The sequence below is a fragment of the Mus caroli genome, unplaced genomic scaffold (genome assembly GCF_978045245.1).
Source record: "Mus caroli unplaced genomic scaffold, Mus_caroli_1 scaffold_15, whole genome shotgun sequence".
NCBI lineage: Eukaryota > Metazoa > Chordata > Mammalia > Rodentia > Muridae > Mus > Mus caroli.
In genome coordinates this window covers 101,929,604-101,951,526 of record NW_028227270.1, presented here as the reverse complement: position 1 = coordinate 101,951,526, position 21,923 = coordinate 101,929,604, and the positions used below count along the sequence as shown (strand labels likewise).

At 41.2% G+C, this 21,923-nt stretch overlaps 1 protein-coding gene across 1 annotated transcript in view; it reads left to right on the top strand.

Annotated features, from left to right (window-relative positions):
- The first annotated feature begins 747 nt into the window (after positions 1 to 747).
- The window catches only part of Tarp (TCR gamma alternate reading frame protein), a 33,121-nt gene continuing 11,945 nt past the window's right edge, over positions 748 to 21,923 (top strand). The window contains exons 1-2 of the mRNA XM_085830807.1: positions 748 to 859; positions 967 to 1,265. Of these exons, the coding sequence (XP_085686933.1) occupies positions 748 to 859; positions 967 to 1,265 (411 nt within the window). The remainder of the gene's footprint in view (positions 860 to 966; positions 1,266 to 21,923) is intronic.

The window sequence follows — 21,923 nt, the reverse complement described above, 5'->3', positions numbered from 1 at the left end:
ATGTGTATACATATACAAATATGAATGACACCAAACAGCCTTATTACTATTAATGAATAGTAAATGAGTACAAAATATTTAAACTATTTTAATGATATTATTTGTCAAACAGAGATGCTCATAAGACCTACCCTGAACGTCTAGAAATATAAAAGAGTATACTTAAATAATACAAGATACTAAACTAATCATAAAGCTCTCAATACATATTGAAGTTAATACTGATTTAAAAGTACAGCTGCTCTGACATTTGCTCATGGAAAGTTCCATTCTTCAGAGAAAAATCTGATTTCTATAGCTGGTCTGTCATATGATTCATTCTTAAAGGGACTAGATGTACAAATTAGTTGATCACCCACCCCGAACTACTGACTTAGTGATACCCAACTGATTCAAAAAACCATATAAAGTATCCCGTGCTTCCACAGTTGGCATGTTAGGTAAAGTCAGCAACCCATTTCAAAGGCCAATTTGTCACTGTTAGACAATTAAGGTCAGTTGTTTGTGTTTCCTCGGGTCTGAAAATATAGCAAATCATGGAAGTTTAGACATGGAAAGAACATAGCAAGTATGTCTTCATAGCTCAGAACAGCTACTCTGCAGTGAGCTAGGGAAGGGGGGAAGGATGAGGAGACTGCACTCATGGTGCCCCACCCTGAGAAGAACAGCTGAAACTTACGCACTGTACTGATCTGAACAGCTTATGTTAGCCAGGAAACCCAGAACCGTTAATAACTACAGCAGACCATGAAGAACCCTGGCTCACAAGCCCTGCTTCCTTTATATCTTCCCTGGGAAGCCAAGCTGGCAGATGAGAATCCACTCCTGAAAGTAGTCATTTTCTTATGCCTCTTGACATGTGAGTTGCCACTGTCAGGTCCCTGTGCAGCTGAGAACGAAGTCCGTCCACATTGCTGTTTCTTCCCCTGCCAGTCATTCATGGGTGTTTTTCTCTTTTGCTTGCAGTTGGACATGGGAAGTTGGAGCAACCTGAAATATCAATTTCCAGAGCAAGAGATGAGACTGCACAAATATCCTGTAAAGTTTTCATCGAAAGCTTTAGAAGTGTAACCATACACTGGTACCGGCAGAAACCAAACCAAGGTTTAGAGTTTCTGTTATACGTCCTTGCAACCCCTACCCATGTTTCCTTAGGTAAGGAGTACAAGAAAATGGAGGCAAGTAAAAATTCTAGTGCTTCTACATCGACATTGACAATATATTCCTTGGAGGAAGAAGACGAAGCTATCTACTACTGTTCCTACGGCTAAAGCACGGCATCTGAGCTTCCAGAATAGCCTATACAAGAACCAGCCCCCCACCCCCGAACCTATGTCCCAAACCACATCCTTCTTAGCTTGGGCAACCACCTGCTGTTCAGTTGGGGGCACCATCTGAGCCTTGAACCACCTGAATCACTCCTTACAACACTTTCAGAACTTTCCATGCAACGACGTGGATTCTCCTATCCAAGTGAAGCCTCAGGGGCTATCTTGCTATCAAGGGCTGGTTAGCACTGTTTCCTGCTGAATGAGAACATCTGGGACAAATTCAACCAGGATGGCAGGCTCACTGCATGATTGGCTTCTTTTTTAGCTGTACAGAAGTTTCCCATAACTGAATTTATAAAGAAGGCAAGATAGAGTTGTGTCAAAAGAAGGGTGTAACTATTTCAGAGGTAATGAATTTCATTCAGGACCATCAGGGGCTTTCAGAGGTTGGAAAGTCTGGCAAATGTAAAAGTTTGATGCCCATTATCAGTATCCTAAGATCTTTCTGGGAAAAAAATGGCTATACGAGATAATCCTCTCCTTCCTGAAATGACAACAAAACAGAATCCTGCATGTGGGATGCAGCTCAGTGCCACTCAGGACAAAGTTGGGACAAAGTTTGATCTGCTCTGGGAAAGCTCTTGCACTCAGGACTGTAGAATTCTGTAAAAAACAAAGAAGAAAACCCTACATAAGAAGTTCAATGACTTGAAAAGAAAAATAACACCTGCTCCTTGCATCAACAGAAAAATTAACTATCACTCGTAAGTTGGAAAGCAAAAAAATAATTATTGACGACTCTTTTACATGTTTATTTTCTCACTTCTATTTGGATAATTGGGAACATTTAAAAGATAGGTGCTCAGATGCAACATTAAATGTAAAGATGTAAAAATTTAGGGTCCACCTTCTTTAACTCTAGTGAGGAAAAATTCTCCCTGTAGATATCTTTATAGTGCTCAAGTTAACTAATATAACATCTCACAGTTAAACATGCAGTTTAGCTACAGTCTCTGAACTATCTACAATATGCTTGCGCTCCATTCCTTCCCTCTAAGGATCAGGTCGAATGATTAAATAGAGGTGTCACTGAACGTTGAATGAGAGAACACTTAGGTGCACTTTGCACCTCCCAGGGACAGACTCAGCACCCTGGTGCTACAGTCTGTACATAATGGCTTCTGAACATCGTACTCTACCATGGGAACAAGCAGAGTGTCCAAATCTCAGTGGATATTGCTTCTCACCTAATGTGTGCATAGGCACAACTGTAAGGAGACTGTGGAAAACAGTCTATAAGGATAAGGACCTATCTAGAAAGAAGTGGACAAAAGGCTTGAACTGAGCTTCGTATACTCTTTGAGCTAAGGGTTTGATGTTCATGATTTCACTCGATTCTCAAGAGAACAGTACAAAGTGCCTCAGCCTGAACTTTAGGATAAATAAAGCCTGGGATGGAAACTTGATGAATGTGGAAGTGATGCAGAAGAGACAAGGGGGGTACCTTATCTGTGGATCTAAAGTGACAAAATTACATGTGGTTGTTAAGCAGTCTTTAAAGAACTGTTAACAAAATGGAAAAAGCTAACTACTTTGTAGTAGTGGATGGAAGGGACCTTTAAGGTCAAAAGAAGAATACAGGGAGAAACCGCTTGTATTAGTGAATGTGTGTGTCCATTCAGGCTGCTCAAATAGGGAAGTGCACACTGATCCTATCTCTCCTGTATCCCCCTCCTTTCTCCCTCCCTTCTCATTCTAGCCTCATTATAAAGACCCTAGTAGCTTAAAATGCCCTCTCCAAACGTATATTGCCAGAGATAGAAGACAGAGAAGCCAAAACTTGGTAAATGTCTCAACCTTGTGTCCTTGGTGGGTCTCTAGCTTTTGCCTGGAGGCCTCCAAGGGCTTACTGGGACAAGTAACCTTGGAGCCTTGTGTGTTCGATTAAAAAGCCTGCTACAACATATTTATTAGGACTGTGTTGGCTACAGAGATGATTTATATTATAAGCTTTGAGATAAATGAACATATTTACTGACAAAAGTGATTAAATAGAAAATGATTGTGAAAAAATAGGTGATTTAAAACATTCCTGGTGCTGCCATAGAGTTTACACATGCCAACGAAAGGCTTCTGTGACATAAACTGTTAATGTACATGCAATAGATCTAACATGCTGATGTATGTATTTAGCACTGAAATTATTTATATAATATAATAAAGAAGAAGTTGCAGTGAGCAGCCGAGGTGAGGAGTTGTAAATGATGCTCAGGTGGCCTAAGGCAGTTATTACTTGGCACTTAAAAAACAATACATTTGTTGCAGCTAAGTCCATAGCTCATTTGGTAGAATGCTTACCCAGTGCAAGGTCCTGGACTCCCTCCATGGCCTTACATAAAACAGGCATGATGGTTTCTGTACCTATTATAATCCCAGCACTTGGAATGCATCAAACCTGTCACAGGTAAATAAATACAATAGATTTATCTTTTGCTCCCAGTGATTGCTAACTGATGAATGATACTTATGATGGTTATCTTAATTTGTTTATCCATGTGCCACCGTTTTCTTAATGGCTCTTTGTTATACTTGCAAGCTTTTCATATTAGTTGTTTGGGTAAATTACCTCACCTATCTTTGACCCACTCTCTTAACTTCAAAAGGATAAGATCATAAAATTAACTTGAAGGAACTGTGGCAAGGACCATTTTAAATAATAGACAGTATTTTTACAAGTGGGTAGGCCTTGCGTTTGACTAATGTTCACCAGCTGGGACTGATCACATGGTGATATTGCATATCAGAAAATGTAATTGTTATTATTTTGATTCATATTCTGAGTCCTTGGCCTCAGCAGCATGTGATTTCCAGAACCTTGCTGGGCAAGCAAAAAAAAAAAAAAAAAAAAAAAAAATTCAATTCTTAGTCTAGTGTTCCTGAGTTTAAAGCTCCTTTCCCAAGGCCCTCTGGGATACTTACAGTCTGAGTCACAGAAGTCTTGGTGCCAGGCTGTTCACGGAATGAACCAGCCCACAGCTCAGGACAACTAGAAGCTGAACCTATTTGCAGCTGGCCTGGTATCTTCTTTGACTCCTTGATAGAAATAGTAGATTGCTATGTATTTTCTCTGTACTTAAATGCACAGAAACTTTCTATACAATGTAGTGTGCTACCCACATATAAATGTATATATTTTTTACATTCTTTGGAAAATTGTTTAGAAAATCAGTGCAAATTTTCAGGAGCTACCTTATTTCCTAGAAAACAAGTTCCCTTCACTAACTTGAGGTTTTTATTCAGTTAATCCACAGAAAATTAGTTTTGCTTTGGGCACAAAATGTCCTCTTATCAACAGCTTCATAGTGCTAATGGGAAACAGCAGAAATGAATTGGAGGTGAGTGGAAACAACATCATTTATATTGTGACTTCCTCATACCCCAAGCAGGCTGTGGACCCCCAACTACACTCCCTGGCAAGGCAGACTGGTGACATTTTCAGAAGAGAGGTTGTGTTACAGCCAGCTCATGTCCCTCATCAGGTTTGATATTTTCCCAAGGAGTAGAGAACTAGGTAATCTTCCATGATGGTCTCTCTAGCTAGGTCTGGCTCTGGATTCATGATAGGAACCTGATCATGTTACTATGCTGCCCAGCACCACTGTTGATGGTGCAAAGCTGAGTAGCTTATCTTCTCCTTCTGTGCTTTGTAGTGATCACTATCAATCATGTACTCATTGGTAATAAGGAGGAATCAGCCCAATAGAGCCACTCTAATGTGCCCATTTAATGGTAACATTCAAAAGTAGAATGAGAAAGGCATCTCCTTTGTCTAGATTACCTAGAAGACAATGTTGATCATAACTAAGCAAGTTCTCCCCATGCCTCAGACCAGTGCTCAAAAATACCAGATAATATACCAGGGTAATAATGAGGAGTGAACAGCTCCCACGATGCATACTTAAAAAAAAATTTCACTCCTTTTTCCTCTCCTCCCCTTTCCTCCCCTCCCCTCTTTTCCTCTCCTCCCATCTCTTCTCCACCTCACCCCTCTTTTCTCTATTTATGACTCTCTTTCACACCTTCTTCCTTTCTCCCTTTCTCTCTTGTCTGTCTGTCCCCCTCTCATGCATTATTAAGTCTGTTTGCATTTTAGGAGCAACCCAATAAAGAATGTTAATCTTTTTAACAAGACAATCATTTCTGACCAGAAAGGACCAAGAATTCTCTCTCATAAGTGCAACTTAAAAATGTCCACCTAAAGCTGAAATCACTATTTACAGGGTTTGAGAAGAGCAGGGAGTGACCACTCCACATGTGCAGTATTTCCAAACTTCGATGATACATACAATGGAGGCATGCTAACGGGACAAGAAACTGCTTATCTAAACTGACAGTTCATAAACATCTTTCACAGGGACAAAGGGGACATTTGTTGATAACTGAGTTAGGTAAACCAATTTCCACAGGAAGCCATGGCAAAACACCGTGCCCTGCTCTTCAGTCTGCAGAAACTCACTTCCTCTTCCTGTACCCATCTCTAATTTAGTCTGGTCCTGGGTAAATTTTATATTCAGTGCCTCTCCTGGACAAGGGCTGCAGGATGGAGTTTCTGCTACAAGTCTTCACACTGGCCTCCCTCGGGATTCGTAAGTGCATGGCCTTCATTCAGGGGAATCGAGGATACAGGAAAAAGAGCCAGTTACGTCACACCACACTCACAGGGAGGAGGGTCACACAAAAACCCAGACAGTGGTTTGAATTGGACACCAAATGTATATTTTTTTTAAATGAAATTCAAAACTCACAATTTTGAAAGCTTTTCAAAGTTTTAGTTTTGGTTAATCTTTCAGATTCAGAGGGAAGCAGTCTCACGTCACCTCTGGGATCATATATCATCAAGAGAAAAGGAAATACAGCATTTCTCAAATGTCAAATAAAAACAGGTGTTCAGAAGCCCGATGCATACATACACTGGTACCAAGAGAAGCCAGGCCAGCGTCTCCAAAGAATGCTATGTAGTTCTTCAAAAGAAAACATTGTCTATGAGAAAGATTTTAGTGACGAAAGATATGAGGCAAGGACATGGCAGAGTGATTTGTCTTCAGTCCTCACCATACACCAAGTGACAGAAGAGGACACGGGAACATATTACTGTGCATGCTGGGATACACTCTATCAAGATACTGCACTGTTAACAAACAAAAACCCTCCACAGGACACTCACCTGCACAGAGACCTAGGTCCCCCCTTTATACCTCCCAGTAAAACTAGACCACTGTTACTCAGCAGGAACAAGCCATCCAGGCTGATCCTACCTGTGCACACAATTCCTTCCCCCTTCTCACTCCCCAGAGAGATATGACTAAGATTACTGAGCATTCTTATGCTGCATCTGTGCTCTGAGCTTGAGTTCACCAGAAGTCCAGGGGTCCAGTGCACTGTCTCCTTCACTAAGAGCTCATAACCTCTTCTCTCCCCATCCCTAGGACATCTCTCACCAGTGTTCCTGATGGTCTCTGTTTCCCTACCCATAGAAAAATTCCTTAGAAAGGGGCCTGAGTACAGTGCTCAAGAAAGCTTGTGGGCTTCACGACTAAGCAAGTGAATAAAAGATGGAAGGCCCAAAGCATTTTGAAAGAGATAGGCCTGCATTCCATTTCCTTCAGGACCACTCACTGAGGAGGGTAAGCAGAGATTCTCAGCTCAGAGCCACAGTAACTAACTCTAAGTGCCCAAGAAGCTAAGGACTTCCTGAATCTCCTTTGGTGGTTTGCAATGTTGTAATTAACCAATCTGTCTTTCACATTGTAACACTATCACTTCAGTGAGCTATCATGCCTGGTTCTCCCAATATCAATAAAGCAAAGCTTTAATTCTTAAAGTTTAATTATGAATGGTTCAAAGAAATGATGTTTTTCCTCAACAGGATTTCATTCACAACAGCAGATTATAACATCTTTCATTACACCCCTTGTTATTATAAAGTAATCAAGTCAAAAGAGACTACTAGAGTATCAATTGTGCACACACTTAAGACAGTGGAGAATCTCACTCACTACTATAGAGTGGTAATCCTTTTCTTCCATGTCCATGAGATCATTCAGTTACCCACACTACAAAAAAAAAAAATGAAAATGGCTTTAAACTTATGGAGTGAAAAAGATGTCAAGGAGAGGTCTCACTGAAATGACACTTAAGGGAAACAGGGAGTTTGTGGGGACAGCTCCTAGAGGGATGGGGTGGGGGTTGTGGGGATATCTCCCAGAGGGAATGGTATCTGTTGCTGTAGTGAGTGCCTTGATGAATGTCATCTTCTGGTACCTGGTAGTTCTTTGTACCAGAAAGGTCATAAATGACCCAGAGGCACAGCTTATTGGGCAGGACCATTAACAGCTCAGAAATAAGTCTTGCCTTCCTCCCCTGGCCCTTTGCCACAGAGCTAGGGCTTCATATTAATCCACTGTAGCTTACATCCCATTCACTGTCTCTGGTGCTCACTCCAGCAGCCACTAAAATGTCAACCCCTTGGCTTTTTCTTCTGTCTTTGACCTGTGTTTGTAAGTTAATTTTGCTTCTTTTTTCCCTTTCGTTATTTTTGTGTACTGAGATAACTGGGAATAAAAATGATTGGAAAAATCTCTGATTTCTCTTCCTTGCTTTCCAGATGGAGACTCCTGGATATCTCAGGATCAGCTCTCCTTTACCCGAAGACCAAACAAGACGGTGCACATAAGTTGCAAGCTCTCTGGGGTCCCCCTTCAGAACACCATTGTGCACTGGTACCAACTGAAAGAAGGGGAGCCCCTGAGACGAATCTTCTATGGCTCAGTCAAAACTTACAAACAAGACAAGTCCCACTCCCGCTTGGAAATTGATGAGAAGGATGATGGTACCTTTTACCTGATAATCAACAATGTTGTCACATCGGATGAAGCCACGTACTACTGTGCCTGCTGGGATCTCACAGTGTCTCAGCATCTGGAGGAACCTGTAAGAAAACCATCCTATCCCCTTGGGTGCCCTCAGTCCTGAACCCACCAAGGGCCCTCAGTGCTCTCATTCATAGGACCACAGCTGTTGGGACTGGGTGGGACCTGAGGACTCAGTTGGTTCAAGGATGTCAATGCAAATGAGGAAGCTGGAGCCCAGAAAAGCCAAGTGACTTGTCCTAAGCCAGTTATCTAGAGAGGTAGCTACAGCCCTGTTTCCATCTCCATTCACTTCCTTTTCCTGCCTTTCTTAGAGTCAGTCCTAAGATAAACCTCTTTTAGCAAAACTGCATTTAATTCAAAGGGACACTGGGACAAATATGCTTGGCTTCCCTATGCCGTTAGACTCCCAATGTAGCTGCCTGATACAACCCAAGTATGACTCTGCCACACAGCTGAAAGGGAGATGGGAATAGACGAAAGATGAATTCCTCCATTCTCATCTCCATGCTAGTCTCCCGTGTCTACCTATCCATCTTCAGTCCTGCAACTTTCTCTTGGTTCTGAAGTCTCAACATCTGGAAGACCTTCTGTGGCACAAGTGGAGTGTGAGGGGAACAGAGAATAGCTTCTTCATGAGTATATTTTCTATTTATATTTCTTTGTCAGTTCCAGAGGGACCCTTAGTACAAGGCCTACATTTCCTACTCTACACTGTGAAACCATAGACTTCTCTTACCTGGTGCCGTGGGCTTGTTACAGAGATGTAGACGGTTTCTGTCCAACACTTGTGAGTCAATGTCGTGTTACCAGAGAATGAGAACAGCAGCAGCCAGACCTGTGCACATGTGCTCTAGGCAGATGCTCCTTTGCAGATGTCTCAGCAGCAGTCAAGGCAACGGATGCCAGTTCCAGTCTGGCTCCAATGTCGAAATATTTCTTCTCGAGCCCTTGTTTTTCATGTCCTCTATGGCAAGGATGTGGATGTGTTGTGGAGAGGACAATGTGACTTTATGTTTTTGTTTGTTTGTTGTTTTAACTCATACATGTTTTGTCTCCTCTAGTGAAAAAACAAATAAGGACATTTGACTCTGCTTTTTAAAATACTCATTTCATTTTTATTTACATTTGTATGTCTGTATGTTTGTTTGCTGTGCATATATATATATATATATATATATATATATATATATATACTTTTTTCCTGCATGATCAGTAAAGACTTCTAATCACTGAGGCATCTCTCCAGCCTTGACCCAACTCCTCCGAACTTTCCTATAATGTGGGATTTGAAAAGTGACAGGACCCTGAGAACTGTGGTTTCACCTGTTAGAAAGTCAACCACAGCTAGGCCAAAGTCTGACATGCTCGAACCTGTGGTGGCACGTAAGATAAAGTCATGACTCAAAGCTCTGCATGTCCAGTGAGACATCTGCAAGTCTCCTCTAACCATGGCCTCCTTAGGTATACACTGCCTACTAACAAACAGCCACGACAGCGATAACCACATAAGCCTGGTTCAGATAGTAAAGATAAAAAGTCTTTTTACCGTGGATGCTGTGGTACAATTGTACAATTGGAAAAAAAGGAAATCAAGGAACATATTTGTGTGGACACTCAAGTTCCTCAAGATGCAGTTCTTGTGGATTCTCTTCTTAGGTATTTCCTGTGTCTGCCCACCCTTTAACTTTCTTTTTGTCTATAATATGAGCAACAGACCACTTAAATCCATGAATAGTGAGAATTCATATGGCATACACCCACCATTCTAAGTAAATAGAGTTTACTTTCAATCATTATAGAAATTGCTGATTCTACAGACAACTAGCAGAACTGTCACTAAAAATTAAGGAAATGCTTAAAATAATTTTTAGAAGAAACACATGAAGTACCATGCACCTTAATCCTTGGTCTTCATAAATTTTAAAGAGTTTACAAATTTTTTCTCAACGATATTTTTCATTTAAATTTATTCTTTAACTGATATATGCAATCCAAATCTGTAAATATCCAGGTAGTTGTACTTTTTTAAAAATCATACAAAATATTTTTAATCATACAGAGTATAATATTAAAATCAAGATGAACATATCCATTTTCAACCCTTTATTATTTCTTCATGATATAAAACTCAAGCCTCATTTCTTTTTTTAAAAACACACATTTTTATTGTCTATGACCACTCTAATGTTTGCTTGAGCCACTCTAACATTGCTTTTATAGCTAATGTATTTGCCAGCCCTCTATTTCTTGATTACTATGGCAGTCCATGTGATTTGAATAGACAGCACTCAGTATTGCAGATGCAGATCCTCTGATAGCCACCAGGCATAAGCCCAGAGCTGGCTCAACCCACACCAGCCTTCCCATTCCACCAGTATAGTGTCAAGCAATCGAATGAACAGGCTCTGCAGTCTTTAGTCTGGAACTCAAATCCCAACTCACTTGAAACCTCCAATTCTCTGTTCTACATGACTTCGCTTGGTCATAAAAAGGTATAGATGCAGCTGAAAGGTAAATGTATGGATGATGGTTCATGACAGATTTCCTATGGATTTTCTTCCTGTTCACTACCAAGAGCCTAGAATCCAGACCAGTCATCCTAGATCACAGAGAAAGGAATTTTATAGCTTAGCTGAGTATAGACTTGAACAGAAATGCATATCACACATTCTTATTCAGAATAGACAAATATTTGCCAAAAAAAGAGCCATGGACTCCATATGGTGTTTGCTTGTAAGAATTCCATATATCAAAAGTTTCTATAAAACTTGAAGTGGTATTTTACATGTTCAGTATGAACAAAGCCCTCACTCACTAGACAATAAAAATGCAAAAAGAGCAGTGGTAAAATCACTAAGGGGAAGCCCCAGCTGTGATAGTTAACACCCTGTCCTCTTCTGGACAAGTCCTCTTGGGCAAGTATATGAAAAAATGAACCAAGAAAATACCTATGGCCTGCTCCTCTACACAGGAACACGTCTGCTATTATATAAGTGACATAACAGGTGGGGTTGCAAAAGACAGGCTGAGAATGTGAAGTACTTACCTCTTGAACATGTCAGATATTATGTTTATTTTTCTTGAGATGATGTTATACTCATTTGTTTTCTTATTGGAAATCTCTGCAAATTATTCAGATACAATTGTACTAAAATTGATAATTTCCAGAAAATAACCCAATGTAAAAAAAAAAAGTTACTATTGTGTTTTAAGAAGGCAACCAAACCTTGAAGTATGATATTACTATAATCAAAAAACAAATTTCCCTGAGTATTCTCGACTATGAAAGTTGTTATTTTCAAACTTGAAAAAGTAATATAAAGTTTTACATAGCCACAGTAAAACTTGAGTTTTGGGCTGGTGAGATGGCTCAGTGGGTAAGAGCACCTGACTGCTCTTCCAAAGGTCTGGAGTTCAATTCCTAGCAACCACATGGTGGCTCACAACCATCCGTAACAAGATCTGACTCCCTCTTCTGGAGTGTCTGAAGACAACTACAGTGTACTTACATATAATAATAATAAAAAAAACTTGAGTTTTATGATGCATTTGATCCTTATTTATATATTTATTTATTCAGTCCTTTCTTTGAATTAGGATTTTAGTTGTTTTCATTAGCCATCTTAAGAGCTGGATAAATGATGAATGAGTGTGTGTGTGTGTGTGTCTGTGTGTCTGTGTGTCTCTGTGTGTGTCTGTATGTATGTATGTATATGTGTGTGTATGTAATAAAGCAAGAGGAGAAGGAAAAATACTGATGTACCATGTCTAAGACATTTTTGTGCTTTATTAAAATGCAAATCAAACTGGCAAGATGGGTCAGGAGTTGAAGAATCTTGCTACCAAGCCTGTTGATCTGAGTTCAATCTTTAGGATCCACAGACTGACTAGCAAGAGTTGTCTTTTGAGATCTACATGAATGCATACACACACACACACACACACACACACACACACACACACACTAACTAAACAACTATAAAAATATTAAAATGATCTGTGTCTCAAGTTTCCCATCATTGGTAAGAGAAACCATTTCTGAGCACTACCTATATTGGAGTGTGTATTCTTGAAACATCCTTTTATTTAAACCTCACTAAGTCCTGCAATATGTATCTCATCACTTTGGATGGGGACACTTGATCTTTGAGAACTGAGTGCATTCAAGGCCGTATCACCTAGAATGGAAGCACTCTATCTGATGCTCTGCTTTAGGACTGAATGCTTCTTGCCCATCAATTTCAATGTTCTGAGGAAATCATCTGACATTTTACATGAAGACCTTCTTCAAAGTCTGCTGAGCCTCTCATCTCAGCATTCAGACCAGCCACTTGCTAATCCTCACAGCTGGGAGCAATGCCTCCTACTGACTCTGACTCCTTGCTATCACTTCCAAAGTGTGTCCTCCCTACTCCAGCATTTATACTCTGGGGCAGCTATGCCACTTTCTCCATAGAGCCTCCAGTAACTCCTGCTTGACTTTTCTTTTAGAAACATTCATTTGACAACACTGTAAACTATGATATCATACTACACTGAACTTCTTTTTTTTTTCTTTTTCCAATTTTTATTAGGTATTTTCTTCATTTACATTTCCAATGCTATCCCGAAAGTCCCCTATACCCTCCCCCCCACTCCCCTACCCACCCACTCCCACTTCTTGGCCCTGGTGTTCCCCTGTACTGGGGCATATAAAGTTTGCAAGACCAAGGGACTAGGCCATCTTCTGCTACATATGCAACTAGAGACATGAGCTCTGGGGATACTGGTTAGTTCATATTGTTGTTCCTCCTATAGGGTTGTAGACCCCTTTAGCTCCTTGGGTACTTTCTCTAGCTCCTCCATTGGGGGCCCTGTGATCCATCCAATAGCTGGCTGTGATCATCCACTTCTGTGTTTGCCAGTCACTGGCATATCCTCACAAGAGACAGCTAGCTATATCAGGGTCCATTCATGAAAACCTTGCTGGCATATGCAATAGTGTCTGTGTTTGGTGGCTGATTATGGGATGGATCCCCAGGTGGGGCAGTCTCTGGATAGTCCATCCTTTCATCAGAACTTCTTCTTCTTCTTCTTTTTTTTTTTTTTGTGGGGGATATTTCTTTTTCTTTTCTTTTTATTAGGTATTTTCTTCATTTACATTTCCAATGCTATCCCAAAAGTCCCCCCTCCCCTCCCCCATCCCCTACCCACCTGTAGTCTCCCCTCCCCCAGCCTGAAACCTGCTTGCTCAGGGGTGGAGCTTGCCGCTCAATTGTTCTGCCACACCCACAGTCAACCTTTGCCAGGGATCCAATGCCCTACTAGGAAGTTGCCTATTCAGTACTAATTAGCATTATAAAGTCAGAGCCTACAGCTCAGCGCTATTCTATTAGTTGTTTACTAGGACAAAAAGGACAGTCTTATCCAGATACGGTTTACCATAAGAAAAGTTAGAAAATCCCACGGAGCTCTTCCGGTCAGAAAAGCACCAGGGCAGCTGGGGCGCAGGATCGGCTGACACTCGCCAGCTACCAACAACACCCGCCACAGGATCTTAAGACTTCTGGTGAGTGGAGCACAGCTTCTGCTCCAATCCAATTGCGCGCGGGACCTGAGACTGCATTAGTTAGGGAAGCAGAAACAGGCCTGAGTAGGGTCACAGGCCACATCCGGCCAGATCAGCGCCGGGGTTGCTGGAGCGCAGGGTTGCCTGACACCCACCAGCTACCCACGACCCCCGCCACAGGATTTTGGGACTGCTGGTGAGTGGAACACAGCTTCTGCTCCAGTCCAATCACGCGGGACCTGAGACTGCTCTGGTTGGGGAGAGAGAAATCCGGCCTACAGAGGGCCACAAGCCTCTTCCGGTCAGAAAAGCACCGGGGCAGCTGGGGCGCAGGGTCGGCTGACACTCGCCAGCTACCCACAACACCCGCCACAGGATCTTAAGACTTCTGGTGAGTGGAGGACAGCTTCTGCTCCAATCCAATTGCACGCGGGACCTGAGACTGCATTAGTTAGGGAAGCAGAAACCGGCCTGAGTAGGGCCACAGGCCACTTCCGGCCGGATCAGCGCCGGGGTTGCTGGAGCACAGGGTTGCCTGACACCCGCCAGCTACCCACAACCCCCGCCGCAGGATTTTGAGACTGCTGGTGAGTGGAAAACAGCTTCTGCTCCAATCTTTAAACAGTGACAACGATAACAACTAACCCCAGAGATTACCAGATGGTGAAAGGTAAACGTAATAATCTTACTAACAGAAACCAAGACCACTCACCATCATCAGAACCCAGCACCCCCACTTCGCCCAGTCCAGGGCACCCCAACACACTGGAAAAGCTAGACACGGATCTAAAAGCATATCTCCTGATGATGGTAGAGGACTTCAAGAAGGACTTTAATAACACACTTAAAGAAATACAAAAGAACACTGCTAAACAGGTAGAAGACATTAAAGAGGAAGCACAAAAATCCCTTAAAGAATTGCAGGAGAACACTGCTAAAGAGTTACAAATCCTTAAAGAAAAACAGGATAAAATAATCAAACAGGGAGAAGTCCTTACAGAAAAACAGGAAAACACATCCAAACAGATGATGGAAATGAACAAAACCATACTAGACCTAAAAAGGGAAGTAGACACAATAAAGAAAACCCAAAATGAGGCAACACTGGAGATAGAAACCCTAGGAAAGAAATCTGGAACCATAGATACGAGCATCAGCAACAGAATACAAGAGATGGAAGAGAGAATCCCAGGTGCAGAAGATTCCATAGAGAACATCGGCACAACAATCAAGGAAAATGTAAAATGCAAAAAGATCCTAACTCAAAACATCCAAGAAATACAGGACACAATGAGAAGACCAAACCTACGGATAATAGGAGTGGATGAGAATGAAGATTTTCAACTCAAAGGACCAGCAAACATCTTCAACAAAATTATAGAAGAAAACCTCCCAAATCTAAAGAAAGAGATGCCCATGAACATACAAGAAGCCTACAGAACTCCAAATAGACTGGACCAGAAAAGAAATACCTCCCCACACATAATAATCAGAACAACAAATGCTCTAAATAAAGATAGAATACTAAAAGCAGTAAGAGAAAAAGGCCAAGTAACATATAAAGGCAAGCCTATCAGAATTACACCAGATTTTTCACCAGAGACTATGAAAGCCAGAAGATCCTGGACGGATGTTATACAGACACTAAAAGAACACAAATTCCAGCCCAGGCTACTATACCCAGCCAAACTCTCAATTAACATAGATGGAGAAACCAAAGTATTCCACGACAAAACCAAATTCACACATTATCTCTCCACGAATCCAGCCCTTCAAAGGATAATAACAGAAAAAAACCAATACAAGGACAGGAACCACGCCCTAGAAACAACAAGAAGGTAATCCCTCAACAAACCGAAAAGAAGACAGCCACAAGAACAAAATGCCAACTTTAACAACAAAAATAACAGGAAACAACAATTACTTTTCCTTAATATCTCTTAATATCAATGGACTCAACTCCCCGATAAAAAGACATAGACTAACAAACTGGCTACACAAACAAGACCCAACATTTTGCTGCTTACAGGAAACTCATCTCAGAGAAAAGGATAGACACTACCTCAGAATGAAAGGCTGGAAAACAATTTTCCAAGCAAATGGCATGAAGAAACAAGCTGGAGTAGCCATTCTAATATCTGATAAGATTGACTTCCAACCCAAAGTCATTAAAAAAGACAGGGAGGGACACTTCATACTCATCAAAGGTAAAAGCCTCCAAGAGGAACTATCAATTCTGAATATCTATGCTCCAAATACAAAGGCAGCCACATTCATTAAAGAAACTTTAGTAAATCTCAAAGCACACATTGCACCTCATACAATAATAGTGGGAGACTTCAACACACCACTTTCACCAATGGACAGATCATGGAAACAGAAACTAAACAGGGACACAGAGAAACTAACAGAAATTATGAATCAAATGGATCTGGCAGATATCTACAGAATATTATATCCTAAAACAAAAGGATATACCTTCTTCTCAGCACCTCATGGTACCTTCTCCAAAATTGACCACATAATTGGTCACAAAACAGGCCTCAACAGATACAAAAATATTGAAATTGTCCCATGCATCCTATCAGATCACCATGGACTAAGGCTGATCTTCAATAACAAAATAAATAATAGAAAGCCAACACACACGTGGAAACTGAACAACACTCTTCTCAATGATACCTTGGTCAAGGAAAGAATAAAGAAAGAAATTAAGGACTTTTTAGAGTTCAATGAAAATGAAGCCACAACATACCCAAACTTATGGGACGCAATGAAAGCATTTCTAAGAGGAAAACTCATAGCTCTGAGTGCCTCCAAAAGGAAACTAGAGAGAGCACACATTAGCAGCTTGACAACACACCTAAAAGCACTAGAACAAAAGGAAGCAAAGTCACCCAAGAGGAGTAGACGGCAGGAAATAATCAAACTCAGGGGTGAAATCAACCAAGTGGAAACAAGAAAAACTATTCAAAGAATCAACCAATCAAGGAGCTGGTTCTTTGAGAAAATCAACAAGATAGATAAACCCTTAGCCAGACTCACTAGAGGGCACAGGGAAAGCATCCTAATTAACAAAATCAGAAATGAAAAAGGAGACATAACAACAGATCCTGAAGACATCCAAAACACCATCAGATCCTTCTACCAAAGGCTATACTCAACAAAACTGGAGAACCTGGATGAAATGGAGAAGTTCCTAGACAGATACCAGGTACCAAAGTTGAATCAAGATCAGGTCAATGATCTAAACAGCCCTATATCCCCCAAAGAAATAGAAGCAGTCATTAATAGTCTCCCAACTAAAAAAAGCCCAGGACCAGATGGGTTTAGTGCAGAGTTCTATCAGACCTTCAAAGAAGATCTAATCCCAGTTCTTCACAAACTATTCCACAAAATAGAAACAGAAGGTACTCTACCCAACTCATTCTATGAAGCCACAATTACTCTGATACCTAAACCACAAAAAGACCCAACAATGATAGAAAACTTCAGACCAATATCCCTTATGAATATTGATGCAAAAATCCTCAATAAAGTTCTTGCTAACCGAATCCAAGAACACATCAAAACAATCATCCATCCTGACCAAGTAGGTTTCATCCCAGGGATGCAGGGATGGTTCAATATACGGAAATCCATCAACGTAATCCAGTATATAAACAAACTCAAAGACAAAAACCACATGGTCATCTCGTTAGATGCGGAAAAAGCATTTGACAAGATCCAACACCCATTCATGATAAAAGTCTTGGAAAGATCAGGAATTCAAGGCCCATACCTAAACATGATAAAAGCAATCTACAGCAAACCAGTAGCCAACATCAAAGTAAATGGTGAGAAGCTTGAAGCAATCCCTCTAAAATCAGGGACTAGACAAGGCTGTCCACTTTCTCCATACCTATTCAACATTGTACTGGAAGTCCTAGCCAGAGCAATTCGACAACAAAAGGAGATCAAAGGGATACAAATGGGAAAAGATGAAGTCAAAATATCACTTTTTGCAGATGATATGATAGTATATATAAGTGACCCTAAAAATTCCACCAGAGAACTCCTAAGCCTGATAAACAGCTTCGGTGAAGTAGCTGGATATAAAATTAACTCAAACAAATCAATGGCCTTTCTTTACACAAAGAATAAACAGGCTGAGGAAGAAATTAGGGAAACAACACCCTTCTCAATAGTCACAAATAATATAAAATATCTTGGCATGACTCTAACTAAGGAAGTGAAAGATCTGTATAATAAAAACTTCAAGTCTCTGAAGAAAGAAATTATAGAAGATCTCAGAAGATGGAAAGATCTCCCATGCTCATGGATTTGCAGGATCAACATTGTAAAAATGGCTATCTTGCCAAAAGCAATCTACAGATTCAATGCAATCCCCATCAAAATTCCAAATCAATTCTTCAACGAATTAGAAAGCACAATCTGCAAATTCATCTGGAATAACAAAAAACCTAGGATAGCAAAAACTCTTCTCAAGGATAAAAGAACCTCTGGTGGAATCACCATGCCGGACCTAAAGCTCTACTACAGAGCAATTGTGATAAAAACTGCATGGTACTGGTATAGTGACAGACAAATAGACCAATGGAATAGAATTGAAGACCCAGAAATGAACCCACACACCTATGGTCACTTGATCTTCGACAAGGGAGCTAAAAACATCCAGTGGAAGAAAGACAGCATTTTCAACAAATGGTGCTGGCACAACTGGTTGTTAACATGTAGAAGAATGCGAATCGATCCATTCCTATCTCCTTGTACTAAGGTAAAGTCTAGGTGGATCAAGGAACTTCACATAAAACCAGAGACACTGAAACTTATAGAGGAGAAAGTGGGGAAAAGCCTTGAAGATATGGGCACAGGGGAAAAATTCCTGAATAGAACAGTAATGGCTTGTGCTGTAAGATCGAGAATTGACAAGTGGGACCTCATGAAACTACAAAGCTTCTGCAAGGCTAAAGACACCATCAATAAGACAAAATACCACCAACAGATTGGGAAAGGATCTTCACCTATCCTAAATCAAATAAGGGACTAATATCCAATATATATAAAGAACTCAAGAAGGTGGACTCCAGAAAGTCAAATAACCCCATTAAAAATGGGGCTCAGAACTGAACAAAGAATTCTCACCTGAGGAATACCGAATGGCAGAGAAACACCTGAAAAAATGTTCAACATCCTTAATCATCAGGGAAATGCAAATCAAAACAACCCTGAGATTCCACCTCACACCAGTCAGAATGGCTAAGATCAAAAATTCAGGTGACAGCAGATGCTGTCGAGGATGTGGAGAAAGAGGAACACTCCTCCATTGTTGGTGGGATTGCAAGCTTGTACAACCACTCTGGAAATCAGTCTGGCGGTTCCTCAGAAAATTGGACATAGTACTACTGGAGGACCCAGCAATACCTCTCCTGGGCATATATCCAGAAGATGTCCCAACCGGTAAAAAGGACACATGCTCCACTATGTTCATAGCAGCCCTATTTATAATAGCCAGAAGCTGGAAAGAACCCAGATGTCCCTCAACAGAGGAATGGATACAGAAATTATGGTACATTTACACAATGGAGTACTACTCAGCTATTAAAAAGAATGAATTTATGAAATTCCTAGCCAAATGGATGGACCTGGAGGGCATCATCTTGAGTGAGGTAACACAATCACAAAGGAACTCACACAATATGTATTCACTGATAAGTGGATATTAGCCCAAAACTTAGGATACCCAAGATATCAGATACAATTTGCTAAACGCATGAAACTCAAGAAGAATGAAGACCAAAGTGTGGACACTGTGCACCTTCTTAGAATTGGGAACAAAACACCCAGGGAAGGAGTTACAGAGACAAAGTTCGTAGCTGTGATGAAAGGATGGACCATTTAGAGACTGCCGTATCCAGGGATCCATCCCATAATCAGCTTCTAAACGCTGACACCATTGCATACACTAGCAAGATTTTGCTGAAAGGACCCAAATATAGCTGTCTCTTGTGAGATGATGCCGGGGCCTAGCAAACACAGGAGTGGATGTTCACAGTCAGCTATTGGATGTATCACAGGGCTCCCAATGGAGAAGCTAGAGAAAGTACCCAAGGAGCTAAAGGGATCTGCAACCCTATTGTTGGAACAACATGATGTACTAACCAGAACCCTGGAGCTCTTGTCTCTAGCTGCATATGTATCGAAAGATGGCCTAGTCGGCCATCAATGGAAAGAGAGGCCCATTGGACTTGCAAACTTTATATGCCCCAATATAGGGGAATGCCAGGGCCAAAAGAATGGGAATGGGTGGGTAGGGAAGTGGGGGGCGCTATGGGGGACTTTTGGGATAGCATTGGAAATGTAAGTGAGGAAAATATGTAATAAAAATATTAAAAATCAAAAAAAAAAAAAAAACCAAGGGGATTCCTGGGTGTACAGGTATCCCAGTGACAGATAACAGCGACTGTGCATCTTTGTTCATGGCTGGGAACATGCCATTTTCCCTGTGGTTTCTAGTCAAGGCTAGAAGTGATCCCAGGTATGGTCAGCATGCAGACACCACCTACTCAATCGGGTTAGCGCTTTCTCTTGGAAACCTGCAGTTCTTAAAGTGGGTCTTGAGACCCTTGCAGGTCCCACGTGGCCTGGCCGGATGTGCGTTTATGACACAAGGGGGATTTCACTGTAGTATGCTCGCTGCACGTGTGGAAACTGGTCAGTGAGCCTCGTCCGTGTGTCCTGTGATTTCAGTATCGTTGATCTGATGGGCCATAGTTCATTATCAGCTTCAACTGTCCTGTATCCTGAGGCTTTCAAACATTCCTTGTCCTGTAAGGAGGTGACAAAGGCAGACTGTGACCTGGAAGACACTTGTGGTTACCTGTAACAAACGTTGATATTGAAACTAATAAAGAGTTGTTGTTTTTTTAAAGTACAAAAAAAAAGAAAAAAAAAAAAAAGAAAATCCCACGGAGATGGGTTTTTCTTTTAGCCCTAAGAACTCAGGCAAAACTATTGAGCATAAATAAATTTTTTGCCTCAGGCCAGCCTTTTCTTTTTTTCTTTTATTAACAACAGGGAGGAGATGTAGTCTCCCCTCTCCTAGCCTGAAACCTGCTTGCTCAGGGGTGGAGCTTGCTGCTCAATCGTTCTGCCACGCCCACTGCTGGAGCTTGCCACTTTGCTGTTCCAAAGCTATCACGTGTTTACCTGCAACCTTACTCCTAGATTATTTGGCGGGAATCAGGCCCCTCCCCCTTCCTTCGTAACAGAGTGTTGGAATAGTAAAATTGAACCTTGAGCAGAGCCTTGTCTTGGTTCTGTCTTTATCTCACTGTCTAGCCCCTCTTCTCTTCCAGGTTTCCAAAATGCCTTTCCAGGCTAGAACCCAGACATGTGAGCTGCTGGCCGGACACAACACCCACCCACTCCCACTTCTTGGCCCTGGTGTTCCCCTGTACTGAGGTATATAAAGTTTGCAAGACCAATGGGTCTCTCGTTCCACTGATGGACAACTAGGCCATTTTCTGATACATATGCAGCTAGAGTCAAGAGCTCTGGGGTACTGGTTAGTTCATATTGTTGTTCTTCCTATAGGGTTGCAGATCCCTTTAGCTCCTTGGGTACTTTCTCTAGCTCCTCCATTGAGGGGGCCTGTGATCCATCCAATAGCTAACTGTGAGCATCCACTTATGTGTTTGCTAGGCCCCAGCATAGCCTCACAAGAGATAGCTATATCAGGGTCCTTTCAGCAAAATCTTGCTAGTGTATGCAATGGTGTCAGTGTTTGGAGGCTGATTATGGGATGGATCCCCGGGTATGGCACACATTTTGTGATGGTTAGGAGAACCTAGGACTTCTTCAACCTAGGGAATGGAATACAATATGCGTCAATACATTCTTTCTAGTATCCTTGAAGCATTGTCATTTTCAATTTAATTTTGAACCTATCTTACATGGAAGTTAGATTTTTCTAAATATTCCTGATGGATAATCATTGATTAATAGCAACATATAGTCAATGATTATACTTCAATTCTGAAATGCTGTATTGCCTTCATTGTATATTAATTGTTCAAAGGGATGTCATTGTCATACTTAGAGAGCTGAGGATGGCTTTGACCTCCTGATGCTCCTGCCTTTACTTTCTGGCTGATAGGATTATAAGCTTGA